We start from the raw sequence: 23,941 nt of genomic DNA, 5'->3' as shown, positions 1-23,941 counted from the left end.
GCCCCCGAGTGGCGACTGACTCCCTCTCCCGGGCTAGCGCCTCTTATAGCTGGGCGTGGGTCACGTGGGATGGAACGCTTTCCTCCCCTGCCGGCTCCTTGGGAAATTAACCCCATCCTTGCCGGAACCAGGACAGTCATATATACAATCATAAATACAATCATCACCTTGTACTGAGCTCTCAGATACAACTTTTAGTGTTCAAAGTGCCTCGCAGCTATTGTCTGAAACTACAGTTCTTCCGTAATACATGACTGTGTTCCAATTCTTCAGGTCAAGGCAGAAAAGTTAAATGGCTTCTTCAGAGCCACGGGTAAAAATTACTGACAAAAGTCAGGATTAATTTTCTGGACTTTATGTGTACACATCTCAATAGACAGTTTTCTTCACAGAGATGTCAACTTCATTAATAAAATAATGGTCTGTGCTTAAGTTTTATTATGCTTCTTTTGTTCCATAAACAAAGTAATTAAGTTAATAACATAAGTATTAAAATCTAGGCATACTTAAAATATTCCAGAGCCACATTGTAAACACAAAAAAAGGATTTGCATTTATAGTTTCCGGCATCTAGGCCTGATACTGCTTTAATAGACAACGATGACAGCTCTACAGAAATACACATGAAAAACATTTCCATGATTACAGTGGTCTTCCAGACGGCCATGGATCCTGAGAACTCTAAAAATAGGCTCAAAGTGTGAATGCAAAGATGAAATGCAATTATTTTTTTTCTGTGATTGCAGTTCTACAAGTTCATTACCACCCAGGTAGAAAGCCTTCATTTGGCAAATAGAAAACTACAATTTGACAAAAAAAAAAGACAATTTAAAAAATATATATATACAAAAGGAAATCACAAAAAATATTGCCTTTTAAAAGGCTACACGTGGTCATTTTTAAATGAAAACATTAAGTATCTAGGAAAAGACTAGCACTAGTGTTCCTTATCAGGAGCACACCTAAAACGCAAACACACCCAGTGAGCCGTCCCCTGCCACCACCAAGGCTGCTTTTCCCATACTTGTACCCCTCTCATGTTAATTCTTTCTCCACTAAAAGCTATAAATAAGTTTGTTTTCTACAGATTTCTTAAGTTAAACTAAGTGAATTCTGACCAGCATAGAAACAAAACTCAGTGCGGTAAGGCCACAAAACCAACACCATAGTCACAAGACTCCTGGCAGAATTAATCCAGCACAGTCTGGACACAGAAAAAGTAAATCTTCAGTACTGACATATTTGAGAAGATCAGTCTGTACGTGCAAGTTAACGTGAGGCTGCCAATAACCAAACGCACGCAGGAATACTGCGAGCAGCTTGGTGACAGCTCCCGTCGGATGAGGCAGGGAGGCAGCACACATTCAGCAGGTTGTTCTCCTGTAGCCCTTGCTAACTTTGCTTATCTTCCTTCCCCTTCCAGACAGTGCACGAGACTCAGAGCAAGCACTGCACGCTTAGACGTGCAAAACCCCTAGCCGCTTTGGACAACACTGCCAGTTGAACAAAAAAACACGTTAATTTTTCATCGGGCAAGCAGACCCACTGCCAGGTTCATGTGTGACCCAAATGACAGGTTGAACTCTGGCCACCAAAAGCAAAGAGGTAACTTTTTGGCCCACCTTGCTCCCCATTTTGCTCACTCTCAAACAGCGAATCTAACCCAGTTCCCAAAATTTCATTTCTCATGCCCACCCAATGAGGGTCATAGTCATTTACTGTCTCCAGCAGCTGCTGCCCGTACGATGGGGCTGGAGTGGCAAGTGTCCCTGGATACCCCCCTTCATGTTTTGGAAGTACCAAAGGAGGACTAGCATGAGTAGCTGCAACCAGAGGTGGACTGTGCCTCATCTGCTCGAGCTCAAGCTTAGATTCCCCTTCACCGTAACTAAAAGTGGAGCCCTTCTCAAAGGGAGAAGTGCTGGACTTGATGTACAAATAGTTCTCATCACCCAGGCCCTGGTTAGCACTTAAGTAGTTTAAGACAGGCCTCCTATACATGTTCTCTTTAGCTGCCAGGTACTGGTGATCTTCCACATAAGACTGGAAAACATCTGCATCTGAGCAGTAGCTTTCAGGGAAAGATTTCTTCAGGTACGGATACTCCTGTGCCTGCTGCACGGGAAGGGGGATCTGGGGGGCACTCCCCACGCTTCCCGCACCCAGGGGGACCCCTTTTCCCACGCAGTCCAAACCAAAGTGAGCTGGGCTCTGACCTGGGGCTCCATAAGTGTTATCCAAGCTCCTGAAATGAGTTTCGAGCCTTGAGTACGGCTGCCCAGAGTAGGGCGAAGGCTGCCCGGAGTAACTCTGGTTTCCTCCTGGTAGGCCGGGCTGTGGATGGAGGAGGCTCCGCTCTGGCCCAGGACCTTCCATCGTCACCCGGGTCCTCTCCTGCCAGCAGCCCCCACCGCAGCGGGTCGGCTTTTGCTTGCCACAGGCCGGCTTGGGGTAGGCGGCGGCTTCGCTCTTCTTGTGGTTGAGCTGCCGGGCTCTCCTGTTCTGGAACCACACCTGCGAGGAGGCCAGCACAGACTCAGCGCCCGCCCGCCCGTCGGGGGGAAGCCGCCCCGCCGCCCGCCCGCCCTCCCGCCCCTCTCACCTGGATCCTGGACTCGGGGATGTCGGTGAGGTCGGAGAGCTGCTCCCGCAGGGCGATGCCGGGGTAGGGCTCCTTCTCGAAGGCGCGGACCAGCAGCTCCAGCTGGGCTTTGCTGAAGGTGGTCCTCTTCCGCCGGCCGCCCTCCCGCCCCGCGGCGGGGCGCGCCCGGGCCTGGCCTGAGGGGCGAGGGGAGCGGCGGTCAGCGGGCGCCGCGCCGGGCCGCGCTCCTCCCGCCCCGCCGCCGGCACCGGCACCGGCACCGTCCACTCGGCCCTCTCCCCGGTGGGGCTCACCGGCGGGGCCGGGGCTGGGCGGCAGGCTGGCGAGCTCCATGGCGAGCCGAGGTCCGCGGGGCGGTGGGGCGGCACGGCCCGCTCCCCGCCTTATGAGCCCTCCGCCCCGGGCGTTAGCGACCCCCACCCGCCCGGGCCGGCCCCGCCAATGGGGCCGGGGCCGCCGGGCCTCCGAGGGTGACTCAGAGCCGTCTCCCACACCTCCATTGTCATCCCATCACCAAAATACACAGAATGAGGTCTCGCCCCACCGAAGGAGCCAAAGCGTCTCCCGGTGAAGCCCCCACTGCCGCCACAAACCCATCCACCTTTCTTTAATTCAAATGGAGAGTGGATAATTTAATGAAGTTATCTTTCGCCTTCGGTTCGGGCCTCTGAGAAGGCGCCCCTTCTCTGCGCACCGCAGGCCTGAGGCTCCCTCGGGTGCAGGGAGTCCTCCATGCCGCCCTCCCCAAAGGGACGCCATCACAGCTCCTGCCGCAGCTGGGTGACGAGTCCCCGTCTTCCCCACTTAGTCGCACAGCGCCTGTTCCCATCCCTGGGACATTCCATATCAGCTTCACCCCAGTAAATAAAACACTGATGGCTTTACTGGACATTGCGTCAAAACCCAGCGTTGACAGTAAAGGACGAAGCCTCCCCCAGCAGAGTCTGCGGTCACCTGGGGAGAAGGAGCGCTCTCCCTCCCCAGCGCCTGCTGAACGGCTCAGCACACACTTTCCCTCTCCTAGGGCTGCTTTTTTTTTTTTTTTTTCCCCTCCAGACAGCTCTACTCATCCAAGTCATGTACAGAACAAGCAAGGTCTATGCTTTCAGCCCAAGGTGAAACCACGACCAACATATCAGTCCAAAAGAAAGGCCAGAAATATTATTTAAGAGAGCCAAGAGTGACATAAGGACTTACAGGGAACAACAATTGCAATGCAGAAAAGGATTAGATGTTAGAACAGGATTAGAACAGCAGCAAATCAATTAGTCTATGTAATAATTTGTCAAGTGAGGCCATTAATGGCTATCACTGAAGGTGCTCAAGAACAGCAGCATCATTACCTCATGTGTTTTTCAGCTCAACATGTCCCCATTCATTTTTCAGATTTGGCACCCGCTTCTCCCTGCTAAAGGGTACAGGAACAAAGTCTGAGAGCTGTTACATATATTTCTTGGTGTTCCTCCCCCTTTTTTCTACCGTCGCATTCCCATAAGCCTGGACTGTCACAGCACAGACATATCCCACAAAATTTCTTTTCTCCCCCAGAGCTCCAGGATAGTTCAGAGTTTTTCCTGTCCACGTAAACAATACAATTTGCATTTAAGCAAGAATTTTCATGTGGTAGAAGGGAAAAAAGCAGCTGGGTCACAAGTGGTTCAGCAGTTCTAGGTACACTCAAGGCATGCTGCAAGTCCTTCGGTTTTAGTTGTTTTAATATTCAGATACATATGTAGGGAGGGGCAGATGAAGGCTCACACACAATAAGCAGACATATAAAGCTTGGTGGCATATTTTTATTGACAGTCTTCTCTCCAGCAAATCCAGCTTCACCTATTCCTTCTTGTTCTAAGCATGCAGGGTGCAATTCTACCTGTCTGTAAGCCCCCAAATGGCTTCTCACACAATCCTGCGCATACCACCTCCAGTGCACACTTGACTAGCAAATGAGCCAACTCACAGAGCTAGTCCTTCCAAAAAACTGATCACCTTTTTTTTTTTTTTTTTTTTGGCCAGGTTAGTTTTTGGCGAGTTTAGTTCAAGCACCAGTATGGGATGGGGATGCACAGGAACGGAGGGTAAAAGAGAGCTGGGGAGCCCCTATTTAAACTGGCAAAAGAAAGTATGGAATTGCATATGACTTTTCCATCGCTCTGCAATTCCAATACAACTGTCCGTGGGGTGCGTAATAAACTGGATCAGAGACACCAAGTATGTTTTTAGGGTACAAAGAGAGCTTACTCATTCAGTCTGGCCACAGGGAAGGCTAGAACAAACGCTGTCATTTTTCTTTCTGGATTTCCAGTTTTCATGGCAGAAAACATCATCTCATAGGAATAGCCACAACACAAAGATGACCCGGCAGGCAGCCTGTAGTATGGATCTCAAAAGGACAAGGAAGCCACCCCCTCCAAGGCACACATATACACCTTATAGCCACAGCCATAAGCAGAGATAAGGAGGAGCCAGCAGAGGCTTGCACCGACTTGCGCTGCTTGCTAATAGTGACTGTCCATCACTCCTGGCCAGGTCAAACAGACCGGGCTTTTGTTAACATCCTCTGGCTATGGAGAGAGCAGTTCACACTTCCCGGAGTTATTGTTTCAGGCACTCTGCCAGGCAGCCTCTTTACACCCTTCATTTTCAGAGATTTTCTTTGCAATGCTAATTGATAGAGACTTAGATTGCCAGTTTTGTTTTTAAGTGAGATTCCAGGAAAGAAGATGGCAATCTTTGCCTCCCCCTCCCCTTCCCCCTCTTCTGCTGAGACATATGGACTTGGCCTGACGTAAGAGTTACAGTTTGACCTTACTCTAATCCAGGCGGCAACACTGACCAGCCCTTGCAGCCCATGTTCCCTTGGTAACTGTTTGTGAGCCACCTCATCTCTTCTCTAAGCTGTATTGGGAAAACAGTATTCCCGATGGGTATTTTTGATTCTTTTCGCAAATAGGGGAGTAGGAAGAGCGTGGGGAAAGAAGCGGGAATAACGAAAGCAGCATGCGTAACAAAACCAGTGTATCTTTGGTTCATAGATTGTCTTCAGGCTCCCACCAAAATCCATGGAATTTAGCTATAGATTTCAGTAGAGTCCAAATGTGGAAACCCACTGTGTCCTCTGCCAATGTTCCTTTATGCCAGAGTCATTGTATAAGTGCATCTACAGAGGAATACAAATCACACGTGGAATATGCTGAAAATACAACAAAAATGAAAGATGTGTATGTGAAGGACATTCAGGAGAGACAACCCAGTTGTTAGACAAGGACTAGACGCAAGGCTCTTGAAAATGTCTCTCAAAAAAGGTTTGCATCTATCCTAGTCCAGATCAGGACATCGGGAGCTCCTCTCCTCTCTCCCTCCAGAGCATCCCTAGCATTAGGATCTGCAAAGGCCACCCCAAAAATCATGCTAGCATGAATGGGATGCCGAATTACCCAGTGCAGCATGGGCTCTGTCACCAGGTGCCTGCCTGGGGAGTCTTAGGACAAGCACAGCCCTTTAGAAATCCCTACATCAAACATTTTCTAGGGCAGTACAATGCTATTGATGTTTAGGCAGAACTTTCATCCTGAAGGAGGCGAGATCAATTTCACTAGTTGGTCTTCAGACATTAACACCTCATAAAAAGGATGCTCATGCCCTGCTTATCTGGAGTGCATCTTTAATTATCTTTTGGTACACCTTTTGCAGCCCATTACTTACCAGTCAACACTGCTTTAATTATGGGCTTGGCAGTAAAAGGCAGCTCTTACATCACTGAAATAAAGCTTCAAAACAACTCTGGAGAATTGCAAAGAGATTTCATGTTCAAGTGGAAAACTGTGGAATTCAGCAAAAAAACGTGAATTCTCTTCCACAAAGATTTCTCCCTATGCGCAGTACTGTGAGAGCCAGATGTGCCCAGCAACCCTCCAAAGAACATGAGCAGCCAAATGATAGTTGTGCTCTCACCTGCTCTTCAGGGAAAGGAGCATTTACAACACCCCATTTTGTTTTGAAAATAATTCAGTGGCCAGACAGGCACGCTTCCCTGATGTGTCAGGGCAAGCAGGATGGAGGCACCTTGTGCCCCTTGAGCAAAAAGAGGGCAAAACTTATGATAATCCTTGCTTTCTAAGGGCATTCATTCTGCAGTCCAGAACCGGCTCTTGAGCGAGCTTGTCACCTGCACCACTGAGCTTTCCCTTACAGTAAGCGCTTTTATTATGCCAAAGCATTGCTCTAGCCTTTTTTCCTACCTGAAATGAACATTGTTTCTAATGCTTGAAGGTGGAGGAAAACAATATTGCTGAAAACACCATCCACTTTTGAGACATACCAGTCTTGCTCTGATTCAGTTCCCATTAAAAATCTATAGATTTCAAGGTGAAAAAGGCACTGGGCCAGTTTCATGTAACTTTTGAATAATCTCACACTTAAGTTTTTCATATATTTAACCCTTAAAATAATTCATGGCACTGACTCTAATTATCGGAATTCTAAGGTAACTGTAAAAAAAGGGTCATACTAGCTAAGACTAAACGTCTGTCTAGCCTGATATTTAACTCTTCAGCAATGGCCAGAAATGGATACGTGTCTAGGGAAGGCAGGTATCTATAACCAGCTCAGCCAGTGACATACTGGTACTTCTACCTAGTAATGATAATGTTGACCTCGGTCATTTTCAGCCCAGAGACATCCTGACATGGATGAGAGTTTCCAAGTATAAAGAAAGCACAATATGCTTCTGTTTTGTTAATTTATTCAGTCTTTTTTCTGAACCTATGTAAAATTTTAGCTTCCAAAGCATCCACTGGCAAGGATTTAGCCATGTGTTATGTGAAATAACACTTTTATGTGTTCTTAACATGTTGCCTGCTAGAATCATTTGGTGCTCACTGCCTCCCACACAAGAATGTGGAATGACCTTCGCTGCCCATTTTTTCAATCAAACCCCATCACTTTTCCCTTTCAGCCACCTCTTTTCCAGACGGAAGAATCCAGAATCCTATCTTACTTATGGTACCTGGTCCATGATCACTCGCCCTATGGTAACTGCTCCATGCTTTGGATCATGCATGTCGCCCTTTTCAGAGCTTTGTCTGGTTCTACTGTGTCCTTCCTGAGATAGGATGACTAGAATGACTCTCAGAATTTAAGATGTAGAGGAATCATGGTGTTTTAAGTGTTATGATGATAATGGGTTTTTTTTCTCCATTGCTTTCCTAATAACTCCTAACATTGCTTTCCTAATAGGTCCTAACATTTGCTGTGCTTTTTTTGACCATCACTGAGCTTGCATTCCCATAGTACTATCTATCAAACTCCAAGATCTCATTTCTGAGTTGTAATGGTAATCTATTGCCTGAACCTGAAAATGGTTCCTTACTTGTACTGTCATTGTGCTGCCTACTGGTGAGCTTTTGAGTCCTGTGACCATCTTGACAGAAATTGTCATCCCTTTCAAAGAGAAGACTGCCTTAATTTTTAAAGGAAATAAGACCTCAAGTAAAACTGAAGCCAAAGTATTTGCAAACTTTGTGTCTTTTATTAAATGGTAGCCTGGTGGTGCCCAACACCATTCATTTTTCTTCTGGGCAGTAGAAAAATAGTCTTGGGAGATGGATGTAGGATAGCACAGACTTGCTGGGAAGGTAGCGATTAGTGCTCCCACTGTCAAGCAATACAGTGTCTCCCGCTCTGGTGGAGGGAAATCTCTCTTCTATGAACAGATCCACCTCGCACAGCCCCACAGAACACAGATCTGGAGTTCAGACAGGCTGAGTCTGAGCCTGTAAAGAGTTAGGGTGACCACAGGGAAGGGCAAATCAACACAGCAGAGTCCGCACCAGCGCAGGAATGGGCTGGAGTAGGATTTCCACTTTTAATAAGCCTAACACATAGATTATCAGTATTCTTTTGACCCCTTTGAATGCCAAGTACAAAAGCCGCACAGGAACCCACGTGGTAGCAAACCTGCGTTCAGTAAAAACCTGCCTCGAGAAACATCAAAAAAAATGTGTATAAAATATCCTCCTGAAATCCAGCCTGGGCTTCCAGAGGATTACTGAGTGCAGTTCAGTCTGGCAAGCCCTTGCTTGCTCCAGCACCACTGAAATAAATACAATTGCATTTAAATGTAGCAGTATTTTATGCCCAGTACAGTCAGGTTCACCATCTGCTTTACTTTATGGTAATCCTTTCCCTCCTACTCCCTGCCGTCTCCTTCCTGGTCTCCTTTCCTTTGTAAGAAAGTCTCTGTCATTGTCCTCACCAGTGCTGTTTGTGTAACTGGCAGATGCCCTGTGACTGATCAGCTCCAGGAACACTTGTGGACTCTTAGCACCTGAGAGGATCAGACCTCTGAACTGCAAATATTTTAGGACAAGGACTATATCTTTTTTCTTGTACTGGCAGAATACAAACACACCCATGTGATACTATAGAAATAGAACAAATCGCACCATCATAGTCTGCCGAGCTTGATTACGATAACTAGTCACATAAAGATGAGTGAATTTGGCCTTAAGGCTAGTCTGCTGGGACTGGAGACAAGTTGTCTGGAGTCTTCTCCTCCCTGTTCAAAGAACTATTGCTCTAACCTCCCTTGTCAGTCCTATTCCTTCTCATCTCCCAATAACACCCCCACCCATGTGGTTGTAATGAAATGTGCTTCCCACCCATCTCACCCATTTGCTAGTGACCCCGTTTCCTTGCCAGATCTGCGCTGACTTTTTTGTACTAGAGTTAGCTTTTCCATGACAGTATTCCTATTCCAGACACGCAGGGAAAAAAAAAAAAGTCAGAGCTAGAAAACTGTGTCAATTGACATGACTTATTAATTAACTGAGAACCACAATAAAGATGCATTTGCTGACCCCAACAGACCCTCAAGAACAGTGAACTAATTGGAAACCTTTCCTTTTTCCCAACACTGCACTCCATGCATGTGATGAACTTGGCAACCTAAGGCAGTGTCTTTCAAAATAGGAAGCAGAAATAAAGCGGAATTCCTTTAGAGAGAAACAAGCAGTGATATCAGATACCAAATACTATGCATGAAAATACACATGCACGGTCATCAAGTGGTTAAGGGACAGAACAAGGCATCAAAATGCTGATGGTTTGCTGGGGACTTACTCCTTCAGCCTGTTTTAACCACTCAGTCTATAATGCTGTAGGATGCTGGTATGCAGAGTCATGGCCCCTTATCTGTATGTAATACAGTTTTGAATAGCCTAAACTACTAAAGCTTTTCCAACATGACCAATACGAACAAGGCTGTCTGCTCCCATGTAATTTATCCTTGCAAGGTACATTCGGTATTATTAAATAGCCTCCCCAAAGTACGTATTTTTTGCCCACAGACCTTTAAAAAAATCCGGTCAAACACCAATTTTAAAAATTCCATTAAATACTTGTAGCATAAAGCAAACCTTTATAAACTGAGATTTCAAATGGATGTTACTTGTTACGCTTTCATTTTTTTAAGGTACCTCACATAATAAAAGAAAGCCATCAGAGATGTTCACAGAATATTTTCACTAGGACTGAAGTTATTGACTTCCAGCAGACAGCAGTAAAAATGAATACAGAACTGTAGAATGCACAACTGTGATCAAAACCAAAGCTCTCTGTGCAACCTGGACTTCAAACTGGTGAGCTTTGGCTGTCCATTTAGAAGAGCTTATTAATGCAATGTTGACTGAAGCACATCATGGTAAAAAAGTCTGCTTCACCTTTCTGTTCCTTTTTAATAACAGAAGAAACCCCAAAGCGATAGTATGAGGATGAGCATATAGAACTCTGACATAAATTCATCTCTAAAATGCACAGACTGAATTTATAGTAAAATCAACCAGAAATTAATCTTAATGTTTTCAAGGAATAAAGTATTTAGCTGGGACCTTTATAGCTGACAATTTCCAAGGCTTGAATTATGCTCCCAATTGTGTTAAAAATGTGACAGAAGAGAATTAGTTTTATCAGACATCCAGGGAATTAATTTACCTATGAGAAGGATACAGCAGACATTTGTGCAAATGTATATTTACTTCCAAGTCACAAAGGATATTCATTACAACAAGAAGCAGAATTACTATACCCCATTGTTTCTTCTTATGCACACCTCATTACTCTTTAAAATTTTTTGTAAGCATGGGAATCTGCTGAAAATCCTGACCGTTAGCCTCAAAACTGTACTGCTTGTCAAATTGCAACACAAAATACTTTAAAGGGCTGTACTTTTCCTTACTTTCTCTACTCTTAGAACTAAAAGATTAGAGTGAAATAATTGTAACTCCACATTAAAAATGGCAGAAACAGTCACGTGTTAACTAGTTACATTAGGAATCAGACATTCCTTGCAGTAGTTTTGTTACAGCATTGTGTCATTTAACCCTGAATAATTTTTTTTTTTTTATTGATAATTCCATCTCCTTAGGTAACTTTCACTGACTGCATCTCATCTCTTTTATACCAGCTTCAAATCCAGTTTAAAGTTGGCTGCAGTTCATTTCCAAGTAACTTCCTAAAAGAAGCCCAATCCCTTAATCCTTACTTATACAGAAAGTTGCTGTTTACCCAAGTCACATCACTGACTCCAGCAGGATGACTCACACCATAAAGGTTGGTCTGAATTAGACTAATCCTCCTCCCCCGCTTTTTAAAAAAAAAAAAAAAGAATTTTAAAAGACACAGAAGAGCTAACATGTCTCTATCTAGTCTCTGGCATCTACCAAGAACACCAAACAAAAGAGGCAGACTACCTGGCAAATACCCTTTGTACTTCCCGATGAAAGTGAGATAGTCAATATCTCTAAGTTAGAGATAGCAAATGTTTCTAAACTGAAGGGGGAACAAGTTTTCCCCACTACCAGCTACAACAGAAACTTCAGTATTTGAAAATCTAAGAGATTGGTATACTGATATACAGCGTGTGAAATGAGCCAGCTGTGTCCCAGGGATTAGGCAGAAAGAACGTGAAGGTCCTTTTTCTTGTTTCCAGCAGAACTAACCCATCTCAGTTTACATACCCAGTCACTATGGAGACCTCAGGATCCTACGGACACAACTTCAGTGATTTTTTTTTTTTTTTTTAACTAATGTGGTTGTCTCTGAAATCTCAAAGAGGTTCATATGTCTCATTTTCATGTTATTGTCTGGGTAGTAACCTTACCTGTTGATCTCATAATGAACATCTCTTTCGGTCTTAGATTCTTAAAAATTGCTTGTGGCTTTAATTACCAACATAATTTGCAATCTAAACCAAGTGATGCAAATGAAAGAAAAAATGTTTGTACGCAATTGTGAGGGAACACGCTTTTTTTTCCTTTCCAACTTGGTTTTAAGATTATGCTTTCCCCCTCTTTTTCCATGGCCTTTACTATAAAAACAGACTCAGTTTGGCAATCTGTGCAGCCTGAAGCAGGGTAAAGCTAGATTAGCTCATCTTTTTCACATGCTTACAGAGCCCTGTCATCGTGACAGCAGCTGTGCCGATTGCTAGCTACCGATATCTGCATGTTCTCTAGCACAGGAAAGGCCTGAGAAAAAATATACAGAGCTGTGTTAATTCCATCACAACAGAGATTCGTGTTCCAAACTATAAATCTAAATCTGGCTTCTAGTAAGCATGGCCAGAGCTGCCCGAGCTGGCTGTCTGCACTCAGCCTTGGTGATATTTTGGTGCGTAGTATGCTGTTGAGAGCTGCCAACTTGTAACAGCGTGCCAGGTCTTCATTCAGTCAGTTTGTGGCACTGATTAAGAGAAAAGGAAAGGGAAAAAGGAGAAATCTCAGAAGCTATGGTGAAGTAAAGCATGCAGAAATAGTTTTATTTCCTGTAAACTTGGCAAAGTAAATTGGTTCTGCATTTTTTCAATAATTCATAAAACACTGTTTGGGATTTGTAGTTTCTAATTCAGATTATACTAGTCAATAAATGCAACTCACTGACAAATAACATTTCCAGTGTTGATGCCACAAAGGTAGCTAACCTATTAGTCCAAAATATGAAGGCATAAATGCAATATAATAGAGCAAGCTTTTCAGCTAGACTCTGGAAAATGAATCCCTCAAAATTGGTTGTTAGGTACATACTAGAAACCTCAGAAACTCAAGAAAGACTAATCATTGAAAGCAGTGGATTGTCTGACTTTTGACTTCTTCATAGTAAGATAAAATGCCCCTTGAAGTATGCTTTAGCTAAGTGCCAGTTACTGAGCTCAATTCAGAGAAATAAGGTAATGTTTAATGGCCTGTGCTGGCTAGACGAGATGCTGCTACAGGACTTCTGACTTTAAATTATGAAAACTGGAACTATATTCAGCTTCTTAAATACTCCAAAGACTCCTCTCTTTGTCAGGAGAAAGAGCCTTTTTTAAAAAGTGGGGTCAAAGACACTGCCCTGGGTTAGAAATGGAACCACTGTAAGTCCACCCCCACAAAAGGTCTGAGCGGGGAGTTGTCTTCATTAACTATTTCACTTTCAAGTCCGAGGCGGTGGAGATGCCCAGGGCTGGTTGGGCTACCTGTGTCAACACGGCTGGCTGCTGCCACACATGAAGCCCGGCCCCTTCTGGTGGGCCACATGCTGGGCTAGCTGGTTTTGTGACCACGGGCTATCTGGGCCAGGAAGAATGACACTTAATGTTAATAAAAGGGTAAATCAATTATTGTCGGTGAAAGAAAGAAGAGTAAGCCAGCTACCCCTCCTCGGCCCAAGTTGACACAGTGTGGGCAGTCTGCACTGGAGTGTGGCAGAAAGGATAACATGACATCATCTCTGATCTCATCTGGCTGCTTTTGGTCACCAAAGCCAATATAACAAAACAAATGTCATAGAATCATAGAATAGTTTACGTGGGAAGGGACCTTTGAAGGTCATCTACTCCAACCCTACTGCAATAAGCAGGGACATCTTCCACTAGATCATGTTGCTCAAAGCCCTGTCCAACCTGACCTTGAATGTTTCCTGGGATGGGGCATCTACCACCTCTCTCGGCAGCCTGTGCCAGTCACAGATGTGTCCACCGAGATGCATGAGCAGCAGAGATGCGTGTCCCCCTCCAAGGAGCAGTAGGAAGGGGAAAGGTTTGGCTCCCCATCCCAAGCTGCGGGTCACACACCCCACGGCCGAGATAGCATCATCTTTCTCCTCCCAACACCCTTCTGCCTACGACAGCCCCCGGTTGCCGACAGCCCGTTTCTCTCCCCTGTACTTGACTGCCCTCTCCAGTCAGCTCCGCGCAGCAGCACAGCCATCCTTTTAAAAAGTCAGTTGCTGTTTACATTCTCATAAAACTGCCTTAATTGTGCTCGTAGAAGTTCTTCCTGGTGTGTGGGCAGAGCTTCTTATGTGGGGCAAGTCTTAGGTGCTTCTATCGCAAAGCCCGGGCCACCTCAGAATCTCAGCAGGACCTGTGGACAGGAATTTATAGGCAGGCAGAAACAATTTGCACAGAATATTCTAAAGAGCAAGAAATTAAGTAATGGGCTACAAAAAATAAGTTGAATTTTAGACATTTCTGCCAGATACCAAAATGTTGTAGGTGGAGCCACACATGCTTCTCTCCTGCATCAGCAAAGCAACCCAAGTGACTGTATCATGCAGGTGGAATTCCATGTAGTCAACCTCGATGGTTTTTATAGATGGCCTCCCAGCAACAGTTTGACCACTACAGGAACTTCTTACCAAACTCTCCTGCAATCTCCACACAACACCTCAGCAAAAAAAGCACAGTGCTTTGGGCAGGAATAGCTGGGAATGAACGACAGGGCAGGGAAACACAACAGTCTCAGGACAGCACAAAACTAACCCAAACACATGCAGAGCCAATGCCCTCCATAGCGACCCTTTTCTGCAACACAGCACTTATGCTGGGAAAACATCAGGAGTTACTGCATTGGTTGTTGAAGAAAACAGCTTTACAGGCACGTCATTAACACATAGTTAAAAAAGGCATCTGTATTTAGCCTTCAGGCAAGGAGAGAGAACCGCACAGTCAACATTTCTCACTGTATTTAACCTCTACCCGGTCAAAGTCACTGTCAGGCACACACAGGTAGCAAAGCTCTAAGGAACACGAGACACCTCTCCCCAACATTTCTGTGGGCACCTTCCCCAAGGCCCTAGTGACTTCTTTAGACAAGCTCACCGCCGAGTCCAAAGTCCCAACACGGCATAGAGTGGAAAACGCTGGATTTAAATCGGTAGTTTTCAAAGGGCAGGGTATTATGTAGTATTCTGGGAGTGTCTCATATATATACACATATATAACATAGCACTGTATATACACACATTTATAGGATTTTTACCAGGAGCTCAAATAATTTATTTAATATAAAGCATGGATTTCATCGTGTTTTACAACCGGTTAAATCTCAAACACAGGAGACCAAACTTGGACCCTTTTAGGGCCTCTTTTAGTTTTGCCTTAAGTTGCGGGTCATCCAAGGGCACGACACACGCAGGCCTGGGCTTCCCCGGCTCGGCTGACACCCTCCGGGCCTCCAGGAAGCCTTCCCAGGGCCCCTCAGCTCTTTGGAGTCCCTGTCCTCCCGAAAGTGACAGGAATGCTGCCACCCGCTTATTTCAGCCCAGCAGGGAGTCGTCGTGTGTCCCCCCCCCCCCCCCCCCCCCGGCGGATCCCCCGCTCCCTCCCGGTGCCGCCCTTCACCGTCCGTGCCACCAGGGCGCGCGCCGGTCCCCTCACGGCTGAGGAGGGCGGTCGGCCCGGGCGGGGTCAGGGCGCGCCGGGAGCCAACGGGGCTCCTCCACCGGCAGCTGGCCCGTTTCCTACGTTCTCTGCTTTTTCCCCGTCCCCACACCACGTAATGCCGCAGCAAATGCGTCAGGAGTTGAGCCCCAAAACCCGCTCACAAGTTTTGAGCCTCTCGCGGCCTGCGGTCCCCCCCTTCTCCTACCCGGGGGACAGGGCCGCCCTCGGGGCACGGCCGCCACCGCCCTCCTCCTCCTCCCTGCGGGGAGCCGCCGGGGCCGCCCGCACCCCCATTCCGCGGCGGGGAGAGGCGGCCCGCCGCGGGCTCACCGGAAGGAAGTGACGGGGCCGTTGCCGCCCCTGCAAATGGCGGCCGCACCCCCGGGCACCCCCCGAGCCCGCCCGCCACAGCGAGTCACCGGCTCCGCCCCGCCACCTCTCCCCGCCCCGTGCGGCGGCCTTAGCGGCGGCGGCGGGGCCCGACCGGCAGAGCGGCGGCTGACGGCGGCCGGGGCAGGATGACGGCGGTGACGGGCGCGGAGCGGTCCCGCGATGGCAGCTGCCACTTCCAGCGCTCCCGGCTCATCTGGATGATCGCCATCACCTTTGGCATGATCGTCCTCGGCGTAAGGAGCGGCGGGGAGGGGGGGTGGGGGCACGGGGGGCTCCGGGCCTGCAGTACCGGCGGCTGCGCTGAATGAAACACGGGCCGCCCTCTGAAATACAGCGGGAGAAAGAGGCAACTGACGGCCAGGTCAGGTCAGGTCAGGCTGCGAGGGGGGCGAACGCGTCCCTGAGGGGCGTTCAGAGGGAAAAAAAAAACGAAAAAAAGAAAAAAAAAAAGAAAGAAATACTTTGAGAGGGTTGGGGTTGTTCAGACCTCATAGCAGCCTTCCAGTGCCTGAAAGGCACCTACAAGAAAGCTGGAGAGGGACTTTTTACAAGGGCATGTAGTGGTCGGATGAGGGGTAATGGCTTCAAACTGGAAGAGGGGAGATTTAGATTAGATATCAGGAAGAAATTTTTCACTCTGAGGGTGGTGAGGCACTGGAACAGGTTGCCTAGAGAAGCTGTGGATGCCCCATCCCTGGAGGTGTTTAAGGCCAGGTTGGACGAGGCTTTGCGCAACCTGGTTTGCTGCGAGGTGTCCCTGCCTGTGGCAGGGGGGTTGGAACCAGATGATCTTCAAGGTCCCTTCCGACCCAAACCGTTCTATGATTCCAAAGCAAAGGGAGGCTGTGGCCCTGAAGGCACCAGGCATCCCTGGGCGCAATGACGGCAACCTCAACGGGTTTGCATTGCCACAGCCTGTGGAAGTGTCCTCAGCACACACAACACCAAAACCACCTTGTGCATCAGTAAAACTCACCCTAGGACAGCTGTCAGCTCTGTCAATAAGTGAGGCGCATTTAAAAACGACGGCTTCAGGTATTAACTAGTAGGGTTGTTGGAAAACAGATGAGTTAAGTCACCATGTTGTCTTGATTTCTAAAAACAGACTTCAAAGATAGATCAGATTACTGGGGTGGGGAGATTAATGACAGTTTTGATATATCAGACAAGTTTATGAAGGTCATCCATTGACTTACACATATTATAGTTTTTCTTCTTTTTGCATGGATTTCCTACACATAAGAGCCGCCACTGAAAAAATGACAGTCAAGGCAGGCCAAATAGCGCACAAAACAGCTTTTGGACTGTTTCAAGAAACAGAATGAGCCTTAAGCAGATTCCCTGTTTAAATCCACCATCTTGCCACATGCTTGGCATAGCCAAATTTACATATAGTTAGAAACTGCAGTGTTGATACCCGAGGAGAGATAAGCCAGTGTGAGCTTTGGCCCAGTTTAGTGTTTACGTTACATCCCCAATGGACTCTGAAATGCACAGCTCACCGACTCCCTGCTTCTCCTCCATAGCTTGTTAAAGTAAAGGTAGATGGTGATAAGCACTGCAGACAACTCAGTGACAGGAAAGATACCCCAACATTACCTGCATCTTTGGTCTTGGGCTTCGTGCCCAATTATCTTCTGTGCCCTGTTCAAAATGGAACAAAATCTGACATTGTATTTTTTGAGGGACAAAAGAAGAAAGACTGATCCCCTAGTTATAGACGAGTAGTTATTCCTCCTTCTCAGTCTAGTCATTGATTGAATTCTTCAGGTCAGTTGCGTGAGATTAACTTCTTCAGGACAGAGACAATGTATTTTTTGCTGCTATTGTGTCTTAATAGGTAATGAGCTTACTACTTAAATGCCACTTAACAAGCAGATGCACTCTTGGTACGCAGATGGCAACCTTAAACTTATCACCTTGGTATCTTGTATGTCAAAGAAAAGAAGTTTCATAGGTTTGAATCTTCTTAAGTAAGCGTGCTTTAGAATGCTAGTGGTCTTGTTGTTGAAGAATGTGGGTCTTAGACAAGGCTAATGGAATGAGAGTTGAAATACTATGAATAGACGAGCCCTAAAACGTGCTAGACAGACGTGGGGGGGCAGGGAGAATGAAAAGAAAGGTAATTTGAAGGTTAAGTTGATAATAATTCTACCTTGAACTAAGCTAACTTTTTTTTTTTTTTTTTTTTTAAGTGGGTAACTCTTTGGCCTTCAACTATACCTTATAGTTACTTGGGAATATTTGGTACCTTCCTTAATTATTTAGTGGAAAACTACCACAAATGGGTATGCTACGGGTAAGTTATATTTGACTGTATAATTATTTTGCATCTCTCCTGTTGCTTCACTCTGACTGTTCTGCTTAGTCTGTGTTAACAAGCTTTTCTGTAACCCAGTCATTAATTACATTTAAAGAGCTCTCCTTTCAAGCTCATTAGTACTAAGGGTGGAGGGTAATAAGTATATAGAAGACTAGACAGGCTAAGACCAGTACGAAAGTTTAAAAATTCAACTTAGAATTTGGCATCTGTGTTGTTATAGTGAGAAAGGAAAAAAGATTAAGATCCTACTTTTGGAAACAGTTATCAGTTCATATGTAAACTTAAATTTGTAACACCTAAAAGTGGGTCTTTTGTCAAATTGTTACTCAAGTAGTCCAATTCTCTTTAGGAGTCATCTTTTTCCAGCTTCAATTAAATATTATTTTCTGCCTTGCTACTACCTTATCCTGATCCTGTCCACATCAGAAATAACCTGCTGATAAAACCACAGTGCTAAGTTTTGATGGGTTACACAACTTAATTTTTGTTATTTTAATTAATGAAAGAGCTGGAAAACACTCCCCTGTAACCAGTTCTCAGACTTGCTGACTTCCTGTAAAGACAGCAAGACTTTATTTTACCATGCATCATGTAGAAAATAGGCCTTCATGTTTACTCACGTCTTTTGCTCTAGCAAGGTATTGAATTGATCCTAACTGAATATCCTGTGTAACTTTTTTTTAAAAAAAAAAACACTTGTACATGAAAAATTCTAGACCAAATATGACTAATTAAGTCATATTACATATTCTGAATCTGTACACACAGTTGCTTTCATAGAACGAAACCTATAAAAACTTCAGTAACTCATTAGGACCACTAAAAATACCTATCTAAAGGATAGATTTTGCATGCTTAACCAAGATTAACTTGTACTGCTTTCACTAAGCGTTTGGCTTTTTGGCTTAATCTAAGTTTTGGAAAGTTTTGGAAACACGCAGTGGGTACTTGAGATAGCAGGTCCAGCATGATATCCTTTATCTTTCCCAGTGACTTTAGTTTCTTTTAAGACTACGTGTTTATTTTTTTTTTTTTTTTTTTTTTAACTAAGATAAGAAGCACACCTCACTTTCTAGGTTAAAGTGAGGTGTCACTTCTGTGCCTCCAGTTTTACATTCTCTACATAATGCATTTCAGATACAAGTGTCTTCTCCCTAATTTTCAACAAAATAAAACATGCTTTCTTTTTATTAGGTTCTGGGTATCCTGGCTGATTCACGTAGTAGAAGCCTTCTACAGTGTTAAGTTATGCCAGTAAGTTGTTCCCTTCCCCCACCCCAACATAGATTCTCTGAAAAGGATTTGCGATACAAGTGACAAACTACAGACCGATTTGTGTAGTTCTCAGCAGCAGTATTCGTTCAGAGTGCACTGATAAAATTCTTGTTGCAGTTTGTTATCCTCCACAAGGGGTTACTGCAAATTCTGCTAGTGGTTACTGTTGTACAGGGTAGCAAAAGCAAGGGATGGCAACTTGCAGAACTGGGAGCAGCAAGGTTTGTCAGAGCTTGTCTGCCTGCCTCCGAACTCACTGTTCACAGGGTAACGTTGCACTTCAGGAAGCAGAGGGAACAATAGGTAGTGTAGAAATAGTCTGATAACTTCAGGTGTTACAACTTCATCAGATCTTACCTCATCAGAATTTTGAGATTGCTAATTGCCTGCTTAAGTGATTGTATCTATATTGTGAGAACACAATTGGATACTTGCATTTGGGACTATTTAAGATCTACTTGTATCTGCAGTTCTGTGGAATAAAATATTTGACTAGTCAGACTAAAAAAGTAAGGCCAACTAAGTCTTATGTTAGGATAACAAATTGTTTGGAAAGGTATTGCTGTCCAAACACGTAGCCCTTCTGTTCATTTGAATTTCATTTGTAGTAGTTCAGAATAATGTAGATATTGGTTCTCATGCTCTACAGAGTAGATGGCCAGTCTGTTTGCCATTGTAAAAAATGGTGGTTTTCCACTTCATTTAGTTCAGTTCACAGCTGTCTGTCACAGGCTTCTCAGGTAACATCTCTTGGAGGCAAAGGGATTTTGTTCCGTGGCAAGCTATTTAAGGTGGTTCTCGAGATAATAGAATATGGATGAATGTTTTCTGCCTTCAGAGTGGGAGTCAGTGACAAATTTTTTACCAGGCTGCAGTTTTAAATTTTGTAGCTTTAAAGTTAAAACTGATCTGATTCTGCAGATAGATAGGTATGTAGGCTTAAGGTGATTTTTTAAGTACGAGGGAAGTTGATTACCAGTCAGTGTACCAAAGGAGTGTACTGTAATCAAGTTAAGTAATGAAGTTTTAGAGTAGTGTTAGAGACCACAGCTTGCCAGCCATCGTCTCTTCATGCACTTCTCTAGATTACTAAACAGTTGTACTTTACTATGAGCTCCAAATACCCTATACTTTTTACTGATGTAAAAGTGATGTCTACTTACAAATATCACAAAGGAGGCATGAGGAAGAACTAGCGAGGAAGCAGATACAAATTTTTTAATCAATAGCAGTACAGTCATTGGCTGTTGGCCTGTACTTCTGCATATGGTCTCTTCAAGTAAGCTTGCTGTATATGAGCAGGTAAATTTCTTAAGCGCTGATTTCCAGTTTCTGCACTCATTTGGAAACACTGCAGCTGGGATTATAGAAAGCATTTTTCACAGCTGGTAAGACAGTTTAAGAATGAACAGTAGGAAATGTTGTGTTAAGTAGCACTTGCTACACAATCATTTTGTATGTGTAGAAGATAGAGAACAAGTAACAGCTGAACAGTTCTAGCAAAGGTCAGTAGAGGGAGCTCCCTTGTAAACTAATGAGTTGAACAGTTATGCTTGACATAATTGTTTGCTGGAGACGTGAAATCAGTTGGTTTTGCTGTCATCTTTATATATGTTCTTTTCTCCAAGAATTCAGTAGTATTTCCCAACAACAATGAAGTGGAGGAAAAAGTGACATTTTCTGTAATGTGCAGACGATTTCACATATGTTATGCTAAAACTAATTGACACAGGAAGATCTCTGCTTTATGAATAGTCAGGTGTTTTCTTGCACCTTTATTTTTTTAGCCACGGGTAACAGTGCTCCTCCCTCCCACATCGTGCAGTAATTTGTCAGGCCTCTGCCTTGCTAGCTTATGGTTACCTTCAGTGACTGAAGTCATCAAGAAGTTACATACAGGATTGCATACTAATAGATTAGCATTAAGCTACTCTAATTTCTTGGTTCTTTGTACCTGAACTTCTAGGATAAATCATTTCGAATAGCATAGACTGAGATTGCAATTTATATATTATTGAGGAAATTGTGTGCATAAAATCTCTGAAAGAACCTTTGTCCTGTAGATAGCTTAAAAATGACAAGAACTGATATGATTAGTTAGTACAGGAGGTTAAGTCTCAGTAGATTGAAATTAATGATGCTAAGATCAAATGTTCTAATCAAGTCTGATGTACCAAGAATGGGTATAAATATCTAACCTTACTTTGTAAGCATCACAGTATAGTCTGCAAAACCATTTTTTTTTTTTTTTGACACATTTTGTTTTTGTTAATGTTACAGATCTAAAGGAATCACTGACCCAGCAGTTCAGTTTCATTGGTTCATTCAGACACTTTTATTTGGGTATGCTTCCTTTGGCCTTCTGGTGTCTTACAAACCTTCAGCCAAGAAGCACTACTAGAAGACAGTGAAAGAAGCCCCTTCTCATATTCTTCATCCTCATTTTTCAGAAGATATCCTCACTTACATGTCTAGGTGCTATAATTAGCTAAATTACATTCCTCCTACATGATGCAGTGCCCTTCCACCCAAGTAACTCTCCTCTTACTAAACAAGACAATTATAATTCAGAGGGACCTGTGGATAGTTCAGTAGAAATCCAGCTCTTCAGTCTTGGCACTACCAAAGTTTAAGCCCACTTATTACACAAGAAGCCAGTCTTTGACATAGACTCTGTACTCTGATTGTCATTGAAGAGTCCCTGACAGCTGGTAGTAGCTGTTCATAGATTACCTTTTCACATGGAGGAATTTTCTTCAACAACAGGGAGAGTTACTTTACTGCCACATGACAACATGCACTTGTTTTGTGGTAGGATTTAAATTTACCTATATTTTCTCTACAGAACGTTTTACTGGCTTTTTGTGGTTGTTGTTAGAGCCTGGACTTTGTACTTTGTTTTGTCAACTTCCTTCCTTCCACAAAGAACTGACCACTATTGCTGCAGGCACATTAAAAAGACCAAGTCCCAGTTCAGGTTGAGGCGCAGTGATGATCTTGGGTACATAAAGCACTTTAACTTGGTTTAATACATGTGCCTTAATTTTCATGCAGCATGACCTCTTTTGAATGAAGATTTTAATCTTTGAGTTAGTATAGCATAAAGTAGTAATCCTGTAGCTTTGAGGGCAGCTTTTTCGAAAAGTAATTTATTATCCAAGAAAAAAGAAAAAAAATCAATTAGCATTCCAAAACCTAGCTGAAAATTTTATATTTCTGAATGAAATTAGATATAGGGATTAAACATACACCACTGTTTCCCAGATGCTGATGTCCTGAAATCTGTGTTTGAGAGACCATCTTAAGCACCCCTCAGAAACCTTCCTGTACATGTAGTGAGCCTTTTATCATGCTGTCTTTTACTTTTGAATATTTGAACAAGAATTTAGCCTGTCTTGTTTTAGCACTTTTAAAAATAATTACTATTTAAAATACTAGCTATAGTATGGGGGCAAATTTTGCCGCACCATATGTGGTGCTACTGTACTGGAAGAAAGGACAAGAAAAGGTTGCTCTTCCTCTAATGAAGATCTCTACAAAGCAGTAACAAGTAAACTTATGCCTTGTGCAGTACCTACAGACTGTAAAACTTCTGATGGAGAAGTCTTATTCAAGCACAGGTCCATAAAGTTTTTGATTTTCAGTTGGTACTAAAAGCATGGAGAACTGAAGGGTTTGAAACGGTGGTTTTATATTTTTTTTTTTTTTTAAAATGATGAACTGGTAACATTTTGTAGAGAAGTAGAAACTCACGTTTAGTGCCTAGAAATCAAACAGAAGCATCAAAAGCCTGAGCTATGTTTTACTGTGTAACCTTTTATCTTAGTCTGTGACCCTGGAATAAAGATTTAAAAAAGAAAAAGTGAAGAAGTTGTTTTTCTTTTTAATTTATCCTGGAAATAAACGTCTATACAAAATAACGTAGGCATCATCTTTACACCAGTGTCAGTATTCACACTTGGAACATACAGGGTCAGCTGGCTGTATACTTTCCAGAGTAAGTCCACCAGAAGCCTAGTATTTCTGACAGGACAAGGTATTGATGTGACTTGTCTCTTAAGAAAAAAAAAATAAAAAAATCCATGGCATTAAAAGACATATTGGTATAACATTTTGTGTTTCAAGATGAATTTTAATTGAATGCTTAATGAGCATTAACTTAAGAATGTGAAGGGATAACAGGAATAACTTCGGTTCAACATTTTCATGATAGTGTTCCTGTACAGAGGAAAAGGTGTAACAGTAACATCAAGGCTAGCTAAGCACTTAGGAAATGTGCTAAAAGACTTCTTAATAGGCATTTTTGTCAGTGCTTCTTTCCCACTATTCACTTTCCATCAGTGAAGCTGTAAATAAGGTCAGAACTACGTTAGTTTCCCATCCTACTGCCAGCCTGCACACCAAGCACTTGTGATGCTCATCATCACAGCTTTCATAGCCCTTCCGCGAGGGCACTGCAGTGGTTAGAGATGAATCACAGCTCTGGGAAATTGACAGCTTGGTGTTAGACTTGACTCAGTTAGAGCGGCTTCCTTTCAGAGGGGCGATGGTAAGAGCTTCCTCAGTGCAGCCCAAGGAAGCTTTAAAAGAAAAAATGTACAACTGGCAGTAGTTCAGTTTTTCCACCTACATATATATGTTTTTT

The 23,941-nt window shown here is 43.9% G+C and overlaps 1 protein-coding gene across 1 annotated transcript; it reads left to right on the top strand.

Annotated features, from left to right (window-relative positions):
• The first annotated feature begins 15,766 nt into the window (after nt 1-15,766).
• Nucleotides 15,767-23,160, top strand: TMEM254 (transmembrane protein 254). The gene is made up of 4 exons (XM_082486539.1): nt 15,767-15,931; nt 17,894-17,997; nt 19,216-19,275; nt 21,577-23,160. The coding sequence occupies exons 1-4, from the start codon at nt 15,824-15,826 to the stop codon at nt 21,695-21,697; spliced, it is 393 nt and encodes a 130-aa protein (XP_082342665.1). The 5' UTR covers nt 15,767-15,823; the 3' UTR covers nt 21,698-23,160.
• The last annotated feature ends 781 nt before the right edge of the window (nt 23,161-23,941 follow it).

Source organism: Vanellus vanellus (assembly GCF_965231255.1).
Source record: "Vanellus vanellus genome assembly, chromosome: 7".
NCBI classification, from domain to species: domain Eukaryota; kingdom Metazoa; phylum Chordata; class Aves; order Charadriiformes; family Charadriidae; genus Vanellus; species Vanellus vanellus.
Note: the sequence above shows the minus strand (reverse complement) of the source record. Positions and strands in the feature narration are given on the sequence as shown.